Below are 18,524 nucleotides of genomic sequence, written 5' to 3' on the forward strand. Positions count from 1 at the left end.
AAATAAAGTTAACATATGTATCAAATTCATTCATGATACATAATTCAACAAGTTAACGTGAACAAATCTCGATTTGACAAACAATATGAACTAATCTAGATTCAATATTTATGTGATCTAATCTAGCTTCGACAAGTAATATGAACAGATCTAAATTCAACAAGTAATAAGAGTATGATAACTTTCTTTCGATATTAGCCGACCTGCGGGTATGCACAAGGCACGACACGTAAAAGTAACTAAGACTAATCCGGGGGTTTATTATGCTATGTAATTTCAATACCCCGGGTAGCTAGCTGACTCCGCTCCTAAGAGGACGGCCAGTGACCAAGAGAGAATTTTTCAAAGGCATACGTAGCAAGGGATGCATCCAACTTTTGCAGAAGTCTATGAGATCTACTACCTAGGTTAATTTTCGGTAGTCCCGTCCCCTAACTTCGATGACTTATGACACTGAGTCATTTGCCTGAGGGGTGTTTGTTAACAACCTGTCTATCAAAGTTTTTATACCATCTCATCCTCTCTCTTGACGGAAAACAGTAGAGCGAATGGGTGCGTCAGGTGTTATTTAACTGAAGACTCATTCTACATGCTCTGATCTTTTAAACCCACTCGAGCATCTTGCCTGGGAAGGCGAATCATCACTATTTATGTGATTTCTATTTCATCATTGTGCCTTTGCACGTTTCGAGGTTACCATAAACCTCTCATCCAATCATCGTAGTGCTAACATGCCGTGCCTATGTAAAAGTACGACTACGCTGAGAGGGGTACATTGTAACGCCCCAAAATCCTAACCCATATTTTTGAAGATTTTTTTTTTTAGAAACAACGGAAACCAGTCATACCATAGGGCTAAGCATTCCAGAACATTACAGGTGGAGCAAAACCAAAACATTCTTTTCATTTCAATATCAATGAAAATTAAGATCAAAGTTCTCACACTATCCTTGGAACAGTAAATCCAAAATCCCGATCGAAACCTCATTCCGCAACCGCTCCTAACTCCAATTCTTCACCTGAAAATTTATAGGAATTAGACTACAACTGTCTAAGTAGGAAATCTGTAACTTTTAATGTGATACATCATGAATCCAGTATGTGATATGAGTGTTAAGTATGATGTTCAGTATATACAAAAAATAAACAAAGGTTTATACTACGACAATCAACAATTTATCAGAAACTAACTGACAGGTAACATCAATAACAACATTTATATATCCCACAACCACAATTACGAATCCACACAATTATTCAGAAGAAGGCAATTATGACAATTCATAATTCGGGTAAGCATTCATACCACATGGTACATCCATTAGGTATAAAAGAACGCCAATCAATACCATGAATTACAATTCAAGTAGAACAGGGCATTTAACATGCATTAGAAATTAAACATCATGCATCCACCAAACATATAACAATTAAGGGAACAGATAACATATGCATGTTCTAATGCATAGCATGAATATGCACGATTTATGTGCAATGCATGCACGCTTTATTATCTTTCTTTAAAGTTTTCCTTTCCATGTGCATGCCCTATTAAATGCATACAATTTAAGTTCATCTTTTTAATTACCGTTGTCCGCGGATACTGTAACGCCCCAAAATTTCGACTTGTAATTTCGAAAACCTTATCGAAAAACCTTTCAAAGATTTAAAGTTTTAACCTTTAAAAACGACAGCGAAAGATATTTAGAAAGGAGCACAAGTCAACAATCCTGGGTACGTTAGCTGAAAAACCATCATTCACATGAACAACAACTTAAAGGAATTGAGGAAATAAGGCAATAGATTAAAAATCTGCAGTTTATTACAAAATGAGCATTTTGTTCCAAAGTTCAATAATCTAAAGAAAACTCAAAAAGACTCAGAGCCAAGCCGCCAGCAGAAAGAAGATAAATCTTGATCCATATTGCACCACGCCATGGGCCGCCTGTGAAGTCCTACTCCTCACCTGCCCATGAAATGGGTCAGTTTTATAACAAACCAGTAGGTGCACGAACAGATAAGTAGAATGAAAATAAAGCAGGACATTTATGAGATAAACAGTTATGATATTTAAACAATCAATACAATTGTAATTTATTCTAACAAGTGTAATATGTGCAAAGAGTTGTTAGTTGAAGCATTTCAAGCAGTGTAAGTCTCAATCATCTACAACTATTTAAGAAAATATTCTTTAAGTTCTGATATTAACTGGCCTGTGGGTACGCACAGACGCGAAACGTAGAAACAACCGAGACCGATCCGGGGGTTTATTATGTCAGGTGTTTTCATTAACCCGGATGGCTGACTGATTCCGCTCCTAAGGGGACGGTCAATGACCAATAGAGTAAATCCCCAAAGGCATTCGTGGCCCATGGATGCATCCAACTTCTGCAGAAGTACCTGAGAGTTACCACCTAGGATAATTTATGGTAATCCCAATTCCCCTAACTCCGATGATTGGGGAAACCGAGTCTATTGCCCGTGGGGTGGTTGTTAACAACCTGTCCTTCGGAGTTTTTGTACCATCCATCATCTCCCTTGATGAATCGTGAAGGTCGAATGGGTACGATGGGGGTTTCTTAACCGCCGCCCCATCCTACATGCTCTGGTCTATTAGACCCCCTCGAGCAATTTCAGTGGGTTTCTCTCCAGAAATGAGTCTATTCACAAAGTCTACCTTAAGTATGCAGTTCCAAAAGAATAAGCATGCAAACAGACAATCACGAGTTAAGTAATCCTACAGGTAAACAGGTATGCCAATTAAACTACTTGATTCTTTTTAGAATGAGTCTACCCAAAGAATTTACATTAAGAACGCAATTTCAAAAGAATAAAAAAAAGTAAAACTCTGACCAACCAATACTTCTTCAGATAAGCAGGTATGCAAAATAACTATTCTATCTCAGAAGTCTTATTTTATTTTGTTCATACAAACTCTTCGTGCGACTTTCCCTTACCTCGGGATGTCGTGCAACTGCGTATGTCTACGCGTGTAGATGATACGAGGCTCAGGCCGCGGAGCCAAAGCGAGGTTCGATACGATGTCTGCAAAAGTATGAGAATTCAGCACTACTTTATTTATCATGCGGAGAAATAGAAAACCGGTCTGTCGATCGGAAAACAGAGAGGCAGCAGGGGTGTGCCCCTGCTGGTTGAAAACAGACAAGCGACAGGGGACAAGCCCCTGCCTGCCGACAATAGCGGGGCGACAGGGATGAGCCCCTGTCGAAAACAGCGTGGCGGCAGGGGGCCAACCCCTGCTGACATCAACGAGTCGGCAGGGGTCCAGCCCCTGCCGACAGCAACGAAGCAGCAGGGGCTGAGCCCCTGCCGACAACCACCAGGTGGCAAGGGCTGAGCCCCTACTGACAGCACCGAAGTGGCAGGGGGCCAGCCCCTTCCGACAGCACGAGACGGCAGGGGGGCCAGCCGACAGCAACGAAGTGGCAGGGGCTGAGCCCCTGCCGACAGCATCGAAGTGGCAGTGGGCCAGCCCTTGCCGAAAGCACAAGACGGCAGGGGGCCAGCCCCTGCCGAAAGCACGGGACGGCAGGGGTCAGCCCCTGCTGACGGCACAGGACGGCAGGGGGGCCAGCCCCTGCCGACAACCGAGAGGCGGCAGGGGGCCAACCCCTGCCGACAAGGAGAAAGAGATCAGGACGGGAGGTGACAGGGAGGGCAACCGACCTCCTGTCGGTTTCCCTATCACCCATAGGGTGAGGGGGGGTGTTGCAGGGGCCTCGGTCCCCTGTCGACACTCCGGCGAATCCCCAGATGAAGAAGGGAACGACAGGGGCCCCATAGGCCACCTGTCGGGCCTCCGATGGGCACAGGGGAGGCCGCGACAGGGGCTGTGAGCCGCCTGTCGGCCTCCCGGCGAGGTGACGGAGAGGGGGGGTGAGGAAGACAAGAGGGAGGAGAAAAGGGAGGAGGAGGAGTGGCGTACCTGGGAGGCGGTGGCCGGCGTCGGGCGCAACGACGTCGGCGGTGGCTAGCGCAGAGAAGGAGGTCGTCGCGAGGAGATCGAGGGCGGCGTGCTGGGGGCGAAGGGTTGTGTGCCTTCCCCCGCCCCCCTGCAGTGCTTTTAAAAGCCTCAGGAGGGGGGGATGAATGAGGAAACCCCGATGGGTTTCCCCTAATCTCCCCGAAATCGTAGGTGGAGGGGGGGGGTGTTGCGGCGCTCGAGAAGGGGTTTTCTCAAAATCCCCTTCTCGAGTCGGGTTATCTTAAAACCCTATCGATGGCGGGCACGGGTCGGGTCCGGACCCGACCCGGCCCGGGTCCGATAAATTTTTTTTGAAACATGGGTTTTACAGATACACCAAACGGGTACAATCCCCGAGGTCAAGTAGGTTCTCAGGGTAGCTTAACATACAATTTGTATTTTATTACTGGGTTCCAACTTAGCCCTTGAGCGAATCACCTTCGAAACATTAGACCTCCACATCTAATGTCGGGGACACAAGGGATACCCCACGCTCACAAGTACCACTTCCTTGGTACAAAAAACAAACTCACATCTGTGACTAACACACCATTCTCGGGTAAAGTGACAGACTCTCTCTAAAACCGTGGTCAGGAGAAGGAACCTCAATATCGGGTTTAGGGGACAAAATTTCAGTACATGGAGTTTTTGTATCCTCACAGTTTCCCCAAGACCGGATCTCTAAGATCCTCATTCTCCAGATGAGATATCCCAGAACGTATATCACACTGTTCTTATTCATTATTTTTTTTATTAAGAGCCAATTATTGAGTTTTGCAGTTCCACATGCAAAAACAAGGCAAAAGCTCGCATCTACCCCCGCGAGAATCATCACGAGACTCCAGCCCGTGGAAACACATTGAACAGTGCAATATTGAACAATAATATAAAATATGATTTTTGCAATGCATTTAAACAATTAAAGAAAGAGCGAACCAAAGCTCAAGGCTCTCCAGGCCTGTGATGATTCATTTAGACCATCGATGCATTGTATGCAAAAAATCATAACTTGCAATTTATGCAATGAGGTCAGCATGCCTCCAAATGCACATCCATTCAAACCAATTTAACAATGTGCATGAGTTACCATAATCATATGCATGTGTTCACCACAAGGTTGTTAAATGCGATGAGGCGAAGCGAGGCGTTGAGCCTGCGCCTCGCCTCTGAGGCATACACCTCAAGTACTGAGGCGCACGCCTCTCACAACATGAGACTCTCAAGTATCCGTGGTATTATCTAAAATATCATAAAAATATGTGGCATTACACTCAACGCCTCGCACTAGTGAAACATTTCATCATTACTATGGTGAACATGACTGCTTCTAACCCAGAAATCCCAGATTTTGGGTTAGAAACTTTTTATATTTACTTTAAGCGCATCACAGCAATGCCTCAGTACCTTGAGCGTACGCCTCGCCTCTGAGGCGTACGCTTCAGGTACTGAGGCGTACGCCTCTCACAACACTGGTTCACCATCCATGTGCAAGTGCTTTTATGTAATCACTTAACACACATGCATTCATCCATAATTCATAAGTACATGAGAACATTTATGCATGATTGTACATGCCAAACACATATCGATTTCGTGTATGCACATGTACTTGAAACCAATCCATAAACACACGATAAATAAACATGTCCCATCATTGTAGGCACATGAAACTTTTCATGTATTGACATCCACACACATGAACATCACCCGGATATAGAGATTGAAATTTCAGGGCTGCACACATTCATATCATGTATGCACTTGTACCAAAGCCATAACATATTAACAAAAATCAAATATCTCTCATGTTACAAATGCTACAACACAAACACTGATGCCCGGTACCCTTTAAACCAGTCGGGTAAAAGCATTAAAATTTACATTGACTTATGTATTAACTTTATTAACTCAGGGTACAAATGTTGAACCCCTGATTCCCAGACTTAGCAATTCAAGTGTCAACCACAACCGACATACGGGTTCGGTTATTAGTTCACTTCTAGGAAATATACATTTTCAAGTCAATCATATAAAGGACCTTGTAAAGTTTCATAGACAATAACTTATAGTACTCTATGTTGATACCTAATTGCAAATTCATAATTTCCAGAATTAAGGCACAATGTAGATATAACAATTCACACCGGTAAGGATATTCATAAGCTTTGAATTGCAGTTCATACTCCAAGTTTCAACCTATGATCAATGCTAGTAGTAGCCTATAGCTTCCTTGCAACACACTATTTCTATCACCAATCACATAGATTATGGAAACTGGTTAGTAATAGTCATTTCCTTTCGCAGGATCAAGACTTAATACTCCTCATAATGTGCATGTTGTTGGCCATTATTGCACTATATATCACACCAGTTCATCCTATTACCATATATTAGATGATTACAAATTATGCCATGCACCATTATTTATCATCATTAACATTTATGATAGGTTCGATAACGACACATAGATCAGTAACATGCTGGTTCTGGTTTTCTTTTACTTTACCCAAAGAAATATGCCGCTCCTACAAAAGTAAAAAGAATATCCAAAAACAATCACAACTAACACTGCATATAAAGCAACCGAAATATGCTACAAACAAGGTTATTTAGAGCTTCATCATCTACGAAACCTCAGCATTAAGAAATTTTACACTATAATATACTAACAAAATTACAGTTTACAACCTTAAGTTGACATAATAATAATATCCATAACTTTATAAAAGAACAAGCCCTAATATTTAACAGCCTTGCCAAGTAAAGCTAGTTAATTTACAGTAAATTCCTCCAAGCTTGGCGCTTACAAATTTTATTCTTCTACTGTTACAAGTTAGACAAACAATTGTAAGTTGTTTTCTACAGGCCCAGTTAAAAGACATACATTCTTGATTTGCTTGTGACAGAGGCATCGTGAGCTTTCTAAAGGATTAGGATATGCTGCAATTTGCAGAATTTTTCTTCCAAAACCAGTGCCTCCTCTATTAAAGATTTTTTTTTCTCTACTGTTTAAGAACGATTTTCTTTGGTTAACCATTGTATTTAGTGTATCTGGATTTTGCGCTAATAATGTTTAATGGAACTCTGCCAAATTCTTTTTAAAAACCGTCACCATAATTTCTTCACAATGAAACCTACTCGCGATAACAGGACACTGATGCAGTCATACAAATGGGCAAGGCGCAACCCTGCCCAGCCTGATGGAAGGCGAGCCCTGCCCCGCTTGACAGAAGGCGAAAAAGGCGGGCAGGGCGCAACCCCTGCCCCACTTGTCTACCAAGAAAAAGAAAACGAGGGGGCAGGGGCTGTGCCCTTGCCCGCCGGCTCGACAGAATGAGGGAGGGGGCAGGGGTCGCACCCCTGCCCTTAGGCTGGAAAAGGAGGAGGCAGTACCCACTGGTTTGGAAAGAAAAAGACAGGGGGCACCCCCCCCCCCCCCCCCCCCCCTGCATGGAAAGAGAAAGGCAGGGGCTGCTGCCCCCCTGCCTGGTTGCTTGCCTGAAAAAGGGAGAGAGGAGTGAGCAGCATAAAAAGGGGGGGAGGCCGACAGGGAGAGAGAACAGAGCGGGGGAAGGGCCAATGAGAGATCGCTGGCGACGGTGGCCGTTCCGGCGAGTTGAGGTCGAGAGGAGTCGGGGGTCGGCTGGGGGGTCACCGGCGCATGCAGGGGGAGAGGTCTGAGCGTGGAGAGTAAGAAACAACGGGAGGGGTCGGCACAGGGGGTCCGACCGCGGGTCACCGGAGGGCGAGGAGCGAGCGGGGAGAGAGGAGAGGGCGTCGGGCAAGGGAGGGAGTAGTGAGCGGCGTCGGGGGGGGGGGAGGGTTTCCTCTTTTACGAAAGAGGAAACCCTCTCCGCATGTCTATTTAAAGGCATGCGAGGGAGGGGTGACCCAGTTCCGGATCCGGATCCAACCCGGGTTCGGTATTTTTTTTTTTGTAAAAAACGTCGGTCTTACACTTTCCCTTTGAAAAGCTTACTTTTAAGATAATCCATTCCTAGCACTAAGGGCCACAGGACTCTCACTCATGGCAATCATTAACTTTTGGATAGAGGAGGCATTGTTGCAATATGTCTGCTGTGGATTTGTTGGAGAAAAGCAAAATGAAGGACCTGAAAATCTTCACAGCAGACATGCTGGCTATAACACCTTTGTTCTCAGCCATGTGCTTGTTGGATGAAGATTAAATTTGAGAATGCCTTGTTGCGCGAAGAGTGGAAAGATTCTGAATAAAGGTCTTTTAGCTTTTCTGATGATAATATTGGTTCATGCCTCTCTTCATATGGAAGTTCTGTACTTCTGTTATATTTTCTTTGGCATTGTTTCTTAATTGCTTGGGCTGTCAATAATTGGGTTTGTGTCAGGTACTCGACCCAACCCAAACCTGGATGTCTGGTCCGACCATAAAAATGCTGATCTGAACCCAATCGGGTTTGGGATATGATCTTCACGCAATATCTGACTCAACCTGGTTCGCCCAAGTGTTTTCTTATTTATGTTTTATGCAAATATTATATTCCAAATGCCATCTGAATTATATAGGTGAGGTATGGGCTTCCAGTTTCTCGACCCAACTAAACCTGAACCTGCTGTCTGTTATTTGTGCGGATTGGGTGCACCCTGATGGGTATACCCGATCCCTTGAGGGGCCTAATTGCTTATAACTGTTACTTTGTTTCCTGGCAGAATGGTTCTGCAGCTACTTTGGAGCTAGATTTAGAACACTATGTCATTCCAGCTCCAACAAGCGCAGCCTCAACCATGATTTATGCAGCTAATATGACAGAGACTCCAAGGTTGTTCGGTCCTTGCAGCGTTCATGCCACCAACACTTATCCAAATGGGACAAATAGGAATAGTTGGTCTCCACATGGGAAGGTTAGTGATATAAATTGCGGTACTTGAAAGACAACTGTACTGTTCTACTTGGTCAATTTTGAAAAAAATATGGATTTCAGTAGTTAAATGCTTTTCTGAACAAATGAAATGTTGGATCTCTTTTTATTGATGCTAGTCTTCATTTTGTCTATTTTTTTTTTCAGCAATATGTTTTCTTTTATGAAGCAGCTTTAACCTTCTTGATATGTTTAAAGATGAAATAATCTTCCAAGATTTTTTACCGAAGAGGTTGTCAAGCTTCTTGGAAAAAAAGGAAATTTCTTCACCAAATAACATAAAACCAATATTATGAAAGTTAGTAGAAGACAGAAAAAACACAACTTTATGTCACAAACATATTAAGAAGACCAAGAACTCATATCAAATTCACAACATCCCTATTTATCTTTTCATGGGAAGTTGGGAACTGAAAATGACACAATACTTGGGACTGATTCCTGTGACAGTTAAAGGACTGTGATATCATTGGGTGAGCTCTGACATAATAAATGCGACACAAGATAAAAAGGCGTGTTATCAAAGAAATACAAGGTTGTTTTTAAAAACTCTTTTTCTCATGTGAAAGAGGCACCAATTTTTCTAATTAAGACAAATTCCACCTAGCTTTGCCAGTAACAGTTGAATTGATTGATGGTTGCCACAAGATCTGTCACACATTATGCACAATACTCACTGTTAACATAAGGCATAGCTGGCTCATCACTCATAAGGGCCATTATATTCCAAAACTTAAACATCTTATGGGATTTTAGATGTCTGACCAGCACAGCCTGTTCCATCTAAGGAGAAGAAGCAGGTTCAGTATCTTTTCTCTAGATGTTTGGATGATCTGGCCCACGGTTCTTGGTTGGAGTCTCCTTGGTCTCTGACGCTGCACTTCATGGGTCATGTCCCATGCAGGTGACGGGTGTTACTCAGCTGGTACATGCCTTTATATCGATGTCAAAGCACTATGACTATCATAATGTCTCTATAAATGGTGTGATTTGGTTCTGAAGCAATCTTGCAGAATATTGTACACTACTGTACAATACAGTATAATCGTTTTTGCTATCATGGGGTCATGTAGATATGACACTTGACATGTTGATTCATATTGGACAAAGTGTAGTTGATGCTATTTTGGCAGTTTCAGGAGCCAAGTTTTTTAACATTTGTAAAATTTAAGGGTCATTCTTGCCTGTTTACTAAGCACCCCATTGAATCAAGTAATTAATCATGCTTTTGGCTAACTTAAGACTAAATCTAGGTATAGACAAGAGTTTGTGCAACCAATCAATCATAAATTTCTTTTTACTGGCTGATCCTGTATTCCTGGGTTGTTTTTTATTGAAATTACTTGGATTTGTATTCAATGCCTTTGTGCCAATTTTGGACAATATATCCACACAGTACTATGAAACATCGAGACTTCAAAGCTTCATTTTTGCCTACCTTTTCTAGTTATGACTCTTAGCATTTTGTTGCCCTTGCCATGCTAAGGGCAGCACCACATGTACTTTTACGAGATGACAGTTGAAGCTATTAACTTTCAGATATTACGGTTTACAATCTTAACCTATACTGACAGGAGCCTTTCACTGCAGAAAAGTGATCGAGCTTCTTATCTTACTTTGGATTTGGGAATCACATGATGCTGCCAATAGTAAAATTTCAACTATGGTATTTTATTGTTCATAACCAGGAAATATGATCTTCAATATGTTATTGTTCATAATCACTGTCAGGGCCTTGAACAGTGTCCATTTTACGCAGATTTTCATCCTTTTTTGCTGTGAATATTATAATTTGATTTCAAGTTCAGGATTGTGAATGTTTCTTTTAGCTCTCATTTTTTTGCTTATGTTTATGTATCTAGTAAAGTGCTATTTTTAAGAATGCTTATTCCTTTTTCTCAGAGTTTTTTTTGATTGGCCAAGTCAATTTCTTCTCGGTTAATAAATATTCTTTTACCTATGTGGCTCTTAGATATTATTTTAGGTAAATTTTGAGATACCTTTTAAATCAATGGTCATTTTGTGCAGCTACTTACATAATGCATTACTTCTGGTGTAGGACACAGAGGCTACTGTTTCAGAAAATTCCATACTTGCTGCCACTTCCGGCATGGTTGAATCTAAATCAGTAGGAACATTTTCACCTGTTCAAAAGCATGATGGGCACAGGGTACTCTATGTTGATAGGGGTGTTGGTTCCCCTAGGCATGCTAGGTCATCCAGTGCAACTACTTTCATGGGTGGAGATCTTAAATTGGATTCAGAAGCCAAGGTTGATACATGCCTGTTGAAAACTGAACTACATTATTCCCTATCACATAGGTTCTTCGATTTACAATGATCTGCAACTTGACTTTTTAGATCTATTTTACTTCCTCGACCTTTATTATTTCATTTATCTGGATGGTTCACCATCAGGCTATATTCAGTTTTGGTTACCATTATATTCTGGTAATTCTTCTAATGCTTCTATTATTTATTCAATCTTTGGAAGACTATGCCGGCAGCTGCTGGAGCTGTTGCAGCAGCAGCTGTAGCTGATCAGATGCTTGGACCAAAAGAGGATCGGAAGTTGGCTATTGTTTTGGTAATGTAATTCTTCCAAAATCTTGGCATACTCTGTACTGCAATAATACTTTGCATACAAGTAATTGATTTTACATTGTTTACTGAAGATTGTTCTTACCCGTTTTTATAATTTTGAGTTAATGCTTTGTGAAGGACTTAGATTGTGGGATAAACTCTTGTATAGTGTTGATGAGGGTAGACATCAATTGTTGGCTTCAATTCTGACAAAACTAAATAGGTTTCTGGGTTCTTGATTTCTTTCTTATTTTTATCCTTTCTAATAGTCATTTGTCTGTTTGATTATGAGATGGGGCAGAATAGGCATGTGAAATGACTTTATGACAGTGGTAATTGCTTAAACATCTTCAAAGGAGAGGCCTCATAAAAGGTTTAAGTGGTACAAGCATTCATGACAATATCAAGGAAGATGGAACAAAACAAACATAAAAGTTGATACGAGGGGGAAATTTCTGGTATGAGCCAGACAACCATTCTTATATATTAAGTGCATATATTCCTAATAAGGTTTTTGATGCACCTGTTCTCAACATAGATTGTTTAAAAGAAAGATTTAGAAAGTTTCCAAAAGCCATGTTTTAAATAAAATACCAAAAAAGAGCCTACGAATCTTTGACACTTTTGTTTGTGAGACTCAACTAAAACCCTGTGCAGTAATTTGTTAACTAGAGGGCTTCTTGTAAACCACAAATTATTGTAACTAGCTGCCTGCTATGTAACACGGGCACTTAACATGGGTACTTCAAAGTGCCCATGTTACGTAGCAGGCAGCTAGTTACAATAATTTGTGGTTATGTGCAAATGTGATAGGTCTTTCCCTATACATATGTAAATGTAATAGGTCTTGCCCTCTAGGGGCATTTTGGTCTTTATACATATGTAATAGGTACTGTCCATTAGGGGTATTTTTGTCCTTTATTTTCTTTTATTTTTTCTTTATTTTTTGGACTTGGGGCTTTTTGGTCAAATGACCATAGAGCCGTTGGGAGCTCCCCAACGACTCTAAGTGCCTCTCAAGGACCTCATGAAATGCCTATTTAAAGGGGCCTTTGCCTCCTCTTTGTGTATGCTTAGCTTAAGCATTTTTATGATTATAAACACTTATTTTTTACTTGTGAGCTCTCTTTGATTTTATTTTGTGTGTGTTCTGTGTGTGCCTTTATGGCTATTTGTATTTGCACATTAGTGGCTTTTGTATTAGCCTTGTGTGGTTTTGTATTTGTGCACACTTTAGTTTTTCATTACATGGTATCAGAGCCCTTGGACCTTGTTGCTCGTGGTGATCGAGGGAACGTGTGCTTGCGGTGATTGTTGTTGGTGTGTTCGTGACCCTCTTCCTTTTTCTGCCCACCATCTTCTACTCTCTCTCTCTTTTTCATCATGCAACATGATTCCAAAATAGAACTCTCCTTTATGCTTAATGAGGCCAACTACTTGATGTGGTCCATCGTGATGGATAACCATTTCAAGGGGAAAAGGCTTTGGGGGTATGTTAGTAGCACAACTCCCGAGCCTCAACTTAAATTCACGAAGACAGAAGGAGACCAAGAGAAGGCTCTTGAAGGAGATGATAGAATCAAGGCAATACATGAATACCAAGTGGAGATGGAGGATTGAGAGTAACCATGCCAAGATTTTCGAATGATTCATGAATAGTGTAGAAATCAAAATATGTGGGAATATTGCCAAATTAAAAAAAGTAAATGAGGCATGGTCCTTCTTGAAGGGTATATTTACACAAAAGGATCTTGCAAGATAATATTGTAATGGAACAAGCAAAAATACAAATAGAAACCCACAAAGGGGCTACAACAAACAATAGAAATTACACAAGCAATAGTCCACTGGAACAATATAACATTCAAGTGAGAACAATCACAAAGGCACAATATGTGCATACAAGAGCCATAAAGGGCACACAACACATAAAAAATATATATCTTTACTATGAAAAATGCTTAGAAAGCACTAGGTTACACAATAGGGGAGAACCCTATTTATAACCAAAAGAATGTTAGAAATCCACCTGTACCTGCATTGAGAAAGAGAGAGAGAGACGAAGAGAATAAAGCAAGAAGGGGTCTACGACTGTCACGATTTCTGTATTGAAATCGTGACCTAAAACAATTCATTTATAACTTTACTTTACACAGGTATGGATCTGGGTCTGGTGTATCCATACCCGATTAAAAGGAAAAGACGTTTAACGTATATTGTACACAATCTTTACATGGATCGGGTCGGATCCTTTTGCACCTTTTTCACCCCCCCTCAAGTTGATCATGGTTTTGGACCACAAACAACTTGGCTTTAAGCATCCAAAAACGATCCTTTGTTAACCCTTTGGTAAATATGTTTGCAACTTGTCTTTCAGTACTGATGAATTCAGGCTCAATATCTTTTTCTTCAACCCTCTGTCTCACAAAGTGTTGGTCAATCTCAATGTGCTTAGCACGACTGTGATGTACTGGATTGAATGACATGTTGATAGCACTTTCGTTGTTACATAGCAAGGTAGTGTGGGAGATCTTTTCTCCTACTTCAGTTAGTAGATGCCTGATCCATGTGACTTCAGCAGTAGCAGCAGCCATGGATCTATACTCAGCCTCAGTGCTTGATCTAGCGAAAGCCTTTTGTTTTCTACTGCTCCAAGAGACTAAATTTCTTCCAATGAAGACACAATATCCTGATGTAGATCTTTGTTCGTCAGGATCTCCTGCCTAGTCTGCATCATAGTATACAGTAAGTTCATGCTCATCTTTGCCATATGACTGTGGTGAATATATCAATCCATCCCTAATAGTCCCCTTCAGATATCTAAGGATCCTCTTGACCGCTTCCATATGTCCAGTACGTGGCGCATGCATAAATTGAGACACTTGATTGACTGAATAAACGATGTCAGGTCTAGTGAATGTGAGGTACTGTAACATTCCTATTATGCTTCGATACCTGGTGGGGTCATCACAGAGATCTCCATCATCAGCGCTAAGTTTTTGATGAAGCACACTCAGAGTTCTTAGAGGTTTGCGGTCTTTCATGCCTGCCTTGCTGAGAACGTCTACGATGTACTTATGCTAAGTGAGTGTCAAGCTATGAGCCTGGTTATCAACTTCTATACCAAGAAAATAACGTAGAACTCCAAGATCTTTCATTTTGAACCTCTGATCTAGTAAGTCTTTTACTTCTTGAATGTGGGCTGCACAGTTTCCTGTGATGATAATATCATCGACATAAATTAATAATAGAGTGGTCACAGTCTACAACAACAACAACAACAACAACTACGCCTTCATCCCAAAACAATTGGGGTCAGCGATATGAACCAAAAAAGAAATTCATTTTGGGTCTTCCACATGAATCCTTTTCCTCCAATCATTTCTATTCAACGCCATGTCCTCGGTGAGGTTCAAAGCATTCATATCCTTTCCTATCATCTCCATCCAAGTCTTCCTAGGCCTACCCCGACCTCTTTTAACTAATATATTTTCCCATTTCTCCAACCTTCTAACTGGAGCATCATTAGGCCTTCGCCGAATATGTCCAAACCACCGTAAACGATTCTCTCGCATCTTATTTTCAATGGGTGCAACACCTACCTTCTTACGTATCTCTTCGTTCCGAATCTTATCTTTTATTGTATTTCCACACATCCATCTAAGCATCCGCATCTCAGCTACACTCATTTTTTGAATATGATGTCTCTTGGCAGCCCAACATTCCGTACCATATAGTAAAGCGGGTCTAATAGTCGTCCTATAAAACTTTCCCTTCAACCGCAATGGCATTCTACGATCGCACAGCACTCTAGTAGCACTTTTCCATTTCATCCACCCAACCTTTATCCTATGATTTACATCTCCATCAATTTCTCCATACTTTTGAATGATGGATCCCAAATATTTGAAATAATCATTCACCGGTATATCTTGCTCACCAAGCTTCACTACACTCTCATCACTACTTCGTTGCTTACTAAACCGACATTCCATATATTCAGTCTTACTCTTACTCAACTTAAAACCTCTAGCTTCCAATGTCTGTCTCCATAATTCTAACTTAGCATTAACCCTAGCTCTAGACTCATAATCAAAACAATATCATCAGCAAACAACATACACCACGGTACATTTTCTTGAATTGATCTCGTAAGCTCATCCATCACTATCGCAAATAGGAAAGGGCTTAAAGCAGATCCTTGATGTAACCCAACCGTTATCGGAAAATTGGTTGTCACCCCTCCACAAGTGCGGACATTGGTTACTACTCCTTCATACATATCTTTAATTATACTAATGTACTTGAGAGAAACACCTTTCTTCATCATTGTCCACCAGAGAACGTCCCTAGGTACTCTATCGTATGCCTTCTCTAAATCAATAAAAACCATATGCAAATCTTTGTTCCTCTCTCTATATCTTTATTTTTAAAAGTCAGAGTGGTCACAGTCTGACTTTTAAAAATAAACAATGAGTGGTCCAACATGGAACGTGAAAATCCATGTTTCTGAATCTCTAGCGAGAAACTATCAAACCAAGAGCGAGATGCTTGCTTCAGGCCATAGATAGCTCTGTTTCACCTGCACACAAGGGTTTTACAATTTTGTTCTTGATATCCAAGGGGTTGCTCCATGTATACTTCCTCCTTCAAATCTCCATGCAGGAATGCATTTTTCACATCAAGCTGACTCAACTTCCATCCATGTTCAACAACCAGAGAAATAATAATTCGAATTGTTCCCATTCTTACAACCGGACTAAAGGTTAGATCATAGTCTTGCACTGCTTCTTGAGTGAATCCTTTTGCCACAAGCCTTGCCTTATATCGTTCAATGGTTCCATCTGACTTGTACTTTATTTTATAGACCCATTTACATTCGACAACATTTTTGTCAGGTGGTCTGGGAACAACTTCCCAGGTTCCACATTCATGCAAGGCTTGCATTTTATCATTCATGGCTTCTACCCATTTGGTAGACGTTGCTGCCTGATAGTACATAATGGGCTCGTCTTCCTTATTGAGGGCAGTTAAAAAGAGTTGAAGATCCAAAGAGAACTTGTTATAGCTAACCCACCTGTCAATAGGATGTCGTATGCGGTTTGATTTTCTGACCTCAAGAGTATGAGGAGGAGTTGGATTGGCGACTGAGACATGATATGGATGGCTTGATGCTATCGGTCTCTGTCTAGAATAGACAATGCCTTTGTATCTGTCCGCTACTTCCTCTGCATTCTGTGATCCCGACGTCCCAGTGTTCTCAAACATCTCTTCTTCTTGTTGCACGCAATATGAGGAACATGCTTCATTAGAGCCAGCAAAAAGTTTTGAACTCAGCCAAGGATAGTAAACTTCAGTTGGCATGTTCGTTGCGTCAGCTTCGCGATCAAAATTTTGTTCATCAAAGACAACATTTCTTGAGGTTCTGATGCATTTGTTGGTGGGATCATAACACCTATATCCTTTGTAGTCATCTGCATATCCCACAAACCTACATTTCTGGGCCTTGTCCTAAAACTTGTTTCTCAGGGACTGATCAATATGCATATACCAGACACATCCAAAAACACGCAAATCGTGATAACTAGATTGAGCTCCAAAAAGACAGTGATAAGGAGACTTATTTTCCAGAACAACCATAGGCAGTCTATTTATCACATGTACGACAGAATAAAAAGTTTCTGTCCATAGGTTGATGGGAAGATTACTCTCATGAAGCATACTCATGTCACTTTCAACGATATGCCTATGTTTTCGTTCAACAATCCCATTTTATTGAGGGGTGTGAGGGCAGGACACCCTTCTTCCTATTCCGTTATTTCAGAGAAAATAAATAAAATCACGGGAAGAGAATTCCCCACCTCCATCACATTGAAAAAATTGAATGGACTCAGAAAATTGACTTTTGACCAAGGAAAAAAAATTTTGAAACAAAAAGAAGACTTCCGACTTATTTTTTATGAAATATATCCAAGTGTATCGAGAATAGTTATGAACAAAGATTAGATAGTATCTGCTTCCAGATCCAGAGGCAATCGGGGCGGGTCCCCATACATCAGAACAAATTATCTCAAAAGATTTTGAAGCTCTCTTATTAATGGAATGGAAAGGCAATACATGACTCTTGCATGAAAGACAACTGAAACACTTATGACTGCTCTCATCCCCATTGAGACTTTCTTTTGAAATTAGATTATTAGAGACAAGTTTTTCAATAAAATGACTCCCACAATGTCCTAATCGACTATGCCATAAGAATGACTTATTACATTCAAAAATACTAAAAACATTAGCATAAGAGGATGAACATGACTCTAATGAAGGCTTCGAATTCAGATGAACAGGACAACATGACATGAAGCTTCTTCAAAGACATACATATTGCCTCGTCTCTTTCCTTCAACGAATGTTTCCCTCGTGCGTAGGTCCTTGACCTGCACAGAGGAGAGGGTGAATTCAATTGAAGCATTATTATCATCAATAAGTTTGGAAACAAAGACAATATTTTTCTTGATGTCAGGAGCATGAAGAACGTCAGAAAGAGTAAGAGCGGAATATAACATGGGAATGACAGTTTTTCCAACATGAGAAACAGGATCGTGGGATCCATCTCCAATGACAATCTTACTTTTTCCAAAATAAGGAATAGGGTTAGAAATTTTACCTACATCGCCTGTCACATGAGTCGCTGCCCCTGAGTCTACAAACCAAGTGCCTTCGTCACTATGCTTCAATTTCAACTCTGACAAGGCAGATATCAGCAGATCTTTAATCTCTCCACTGTCTCTGGTATTTGTGAATCTTCTTTTGGTTTCTGTCTGTGGACCCTTTCCTTTATTCTCTGGATTATGCCAACAATTCGCCTTGATATGCCCCTTTTTGTTACAAAGCAAGCAAGTAGGGTTGGATCTTGGTCCCTGCGCATGAGCTAACATGTTTGGAGTGGGAAGCAGACCACGCCCTCTGTATCCACTTCGCCCTTGTCCTCCTCGTCCCCGTCCTCTAACATAAATCACGCATGTGGCAAAAACTTCTTGAAAATTTGGGTGAATGTGCGTTTC

At 41.0% G+C, this 18,524-nt stretch overlaps 1 protein-coding gene across 1 annotated transcript in view; it reads left to right on the forward strand.

The window, feature by feature from the left end:
* Nucleotides 1–18,524, forward strand: part of LOC149821051 (6-phosphofructo-2-kinase/fructose-2,6-bisphosphatase-like) — a 227,871-nt gene that overhangs the window by 16,991 nt on the left and 192,356 nt on the right. Inside the window, exons 4-6 of the mRNA XM_089982049.1 lie at nt 8,672–8,863; nt 10,940–11,152; nt 11,375–11,467. Of these exons, the coding sequence (XP_089838175.1) occupies nt 8,672–8,863; nt 10,940–11,152; nt 11,375–11,467 (498 nt within the window). The remainder of the gene's footprint in view (nt 1–8,671; nt 8,864–10,939; nt 11,153–11,374; nt 11,468–18,524) is intronic.

The sequence above is a fragment of the Nuphar pumila genome, chromosome 12, assembly GCF_984573655.1.
Source record: "Nuphar pumila chromosome 12, dmNupPumi1.hap1.1, whole genome shotgun sequence".
NCBI classification, from domain to species: Eukaryota; Viridiplantae; Streptophyta; class Magnoliopsida; order Nymphaeales; family Nymphaeaceae; genus Nuphar; species Nuphar pumila.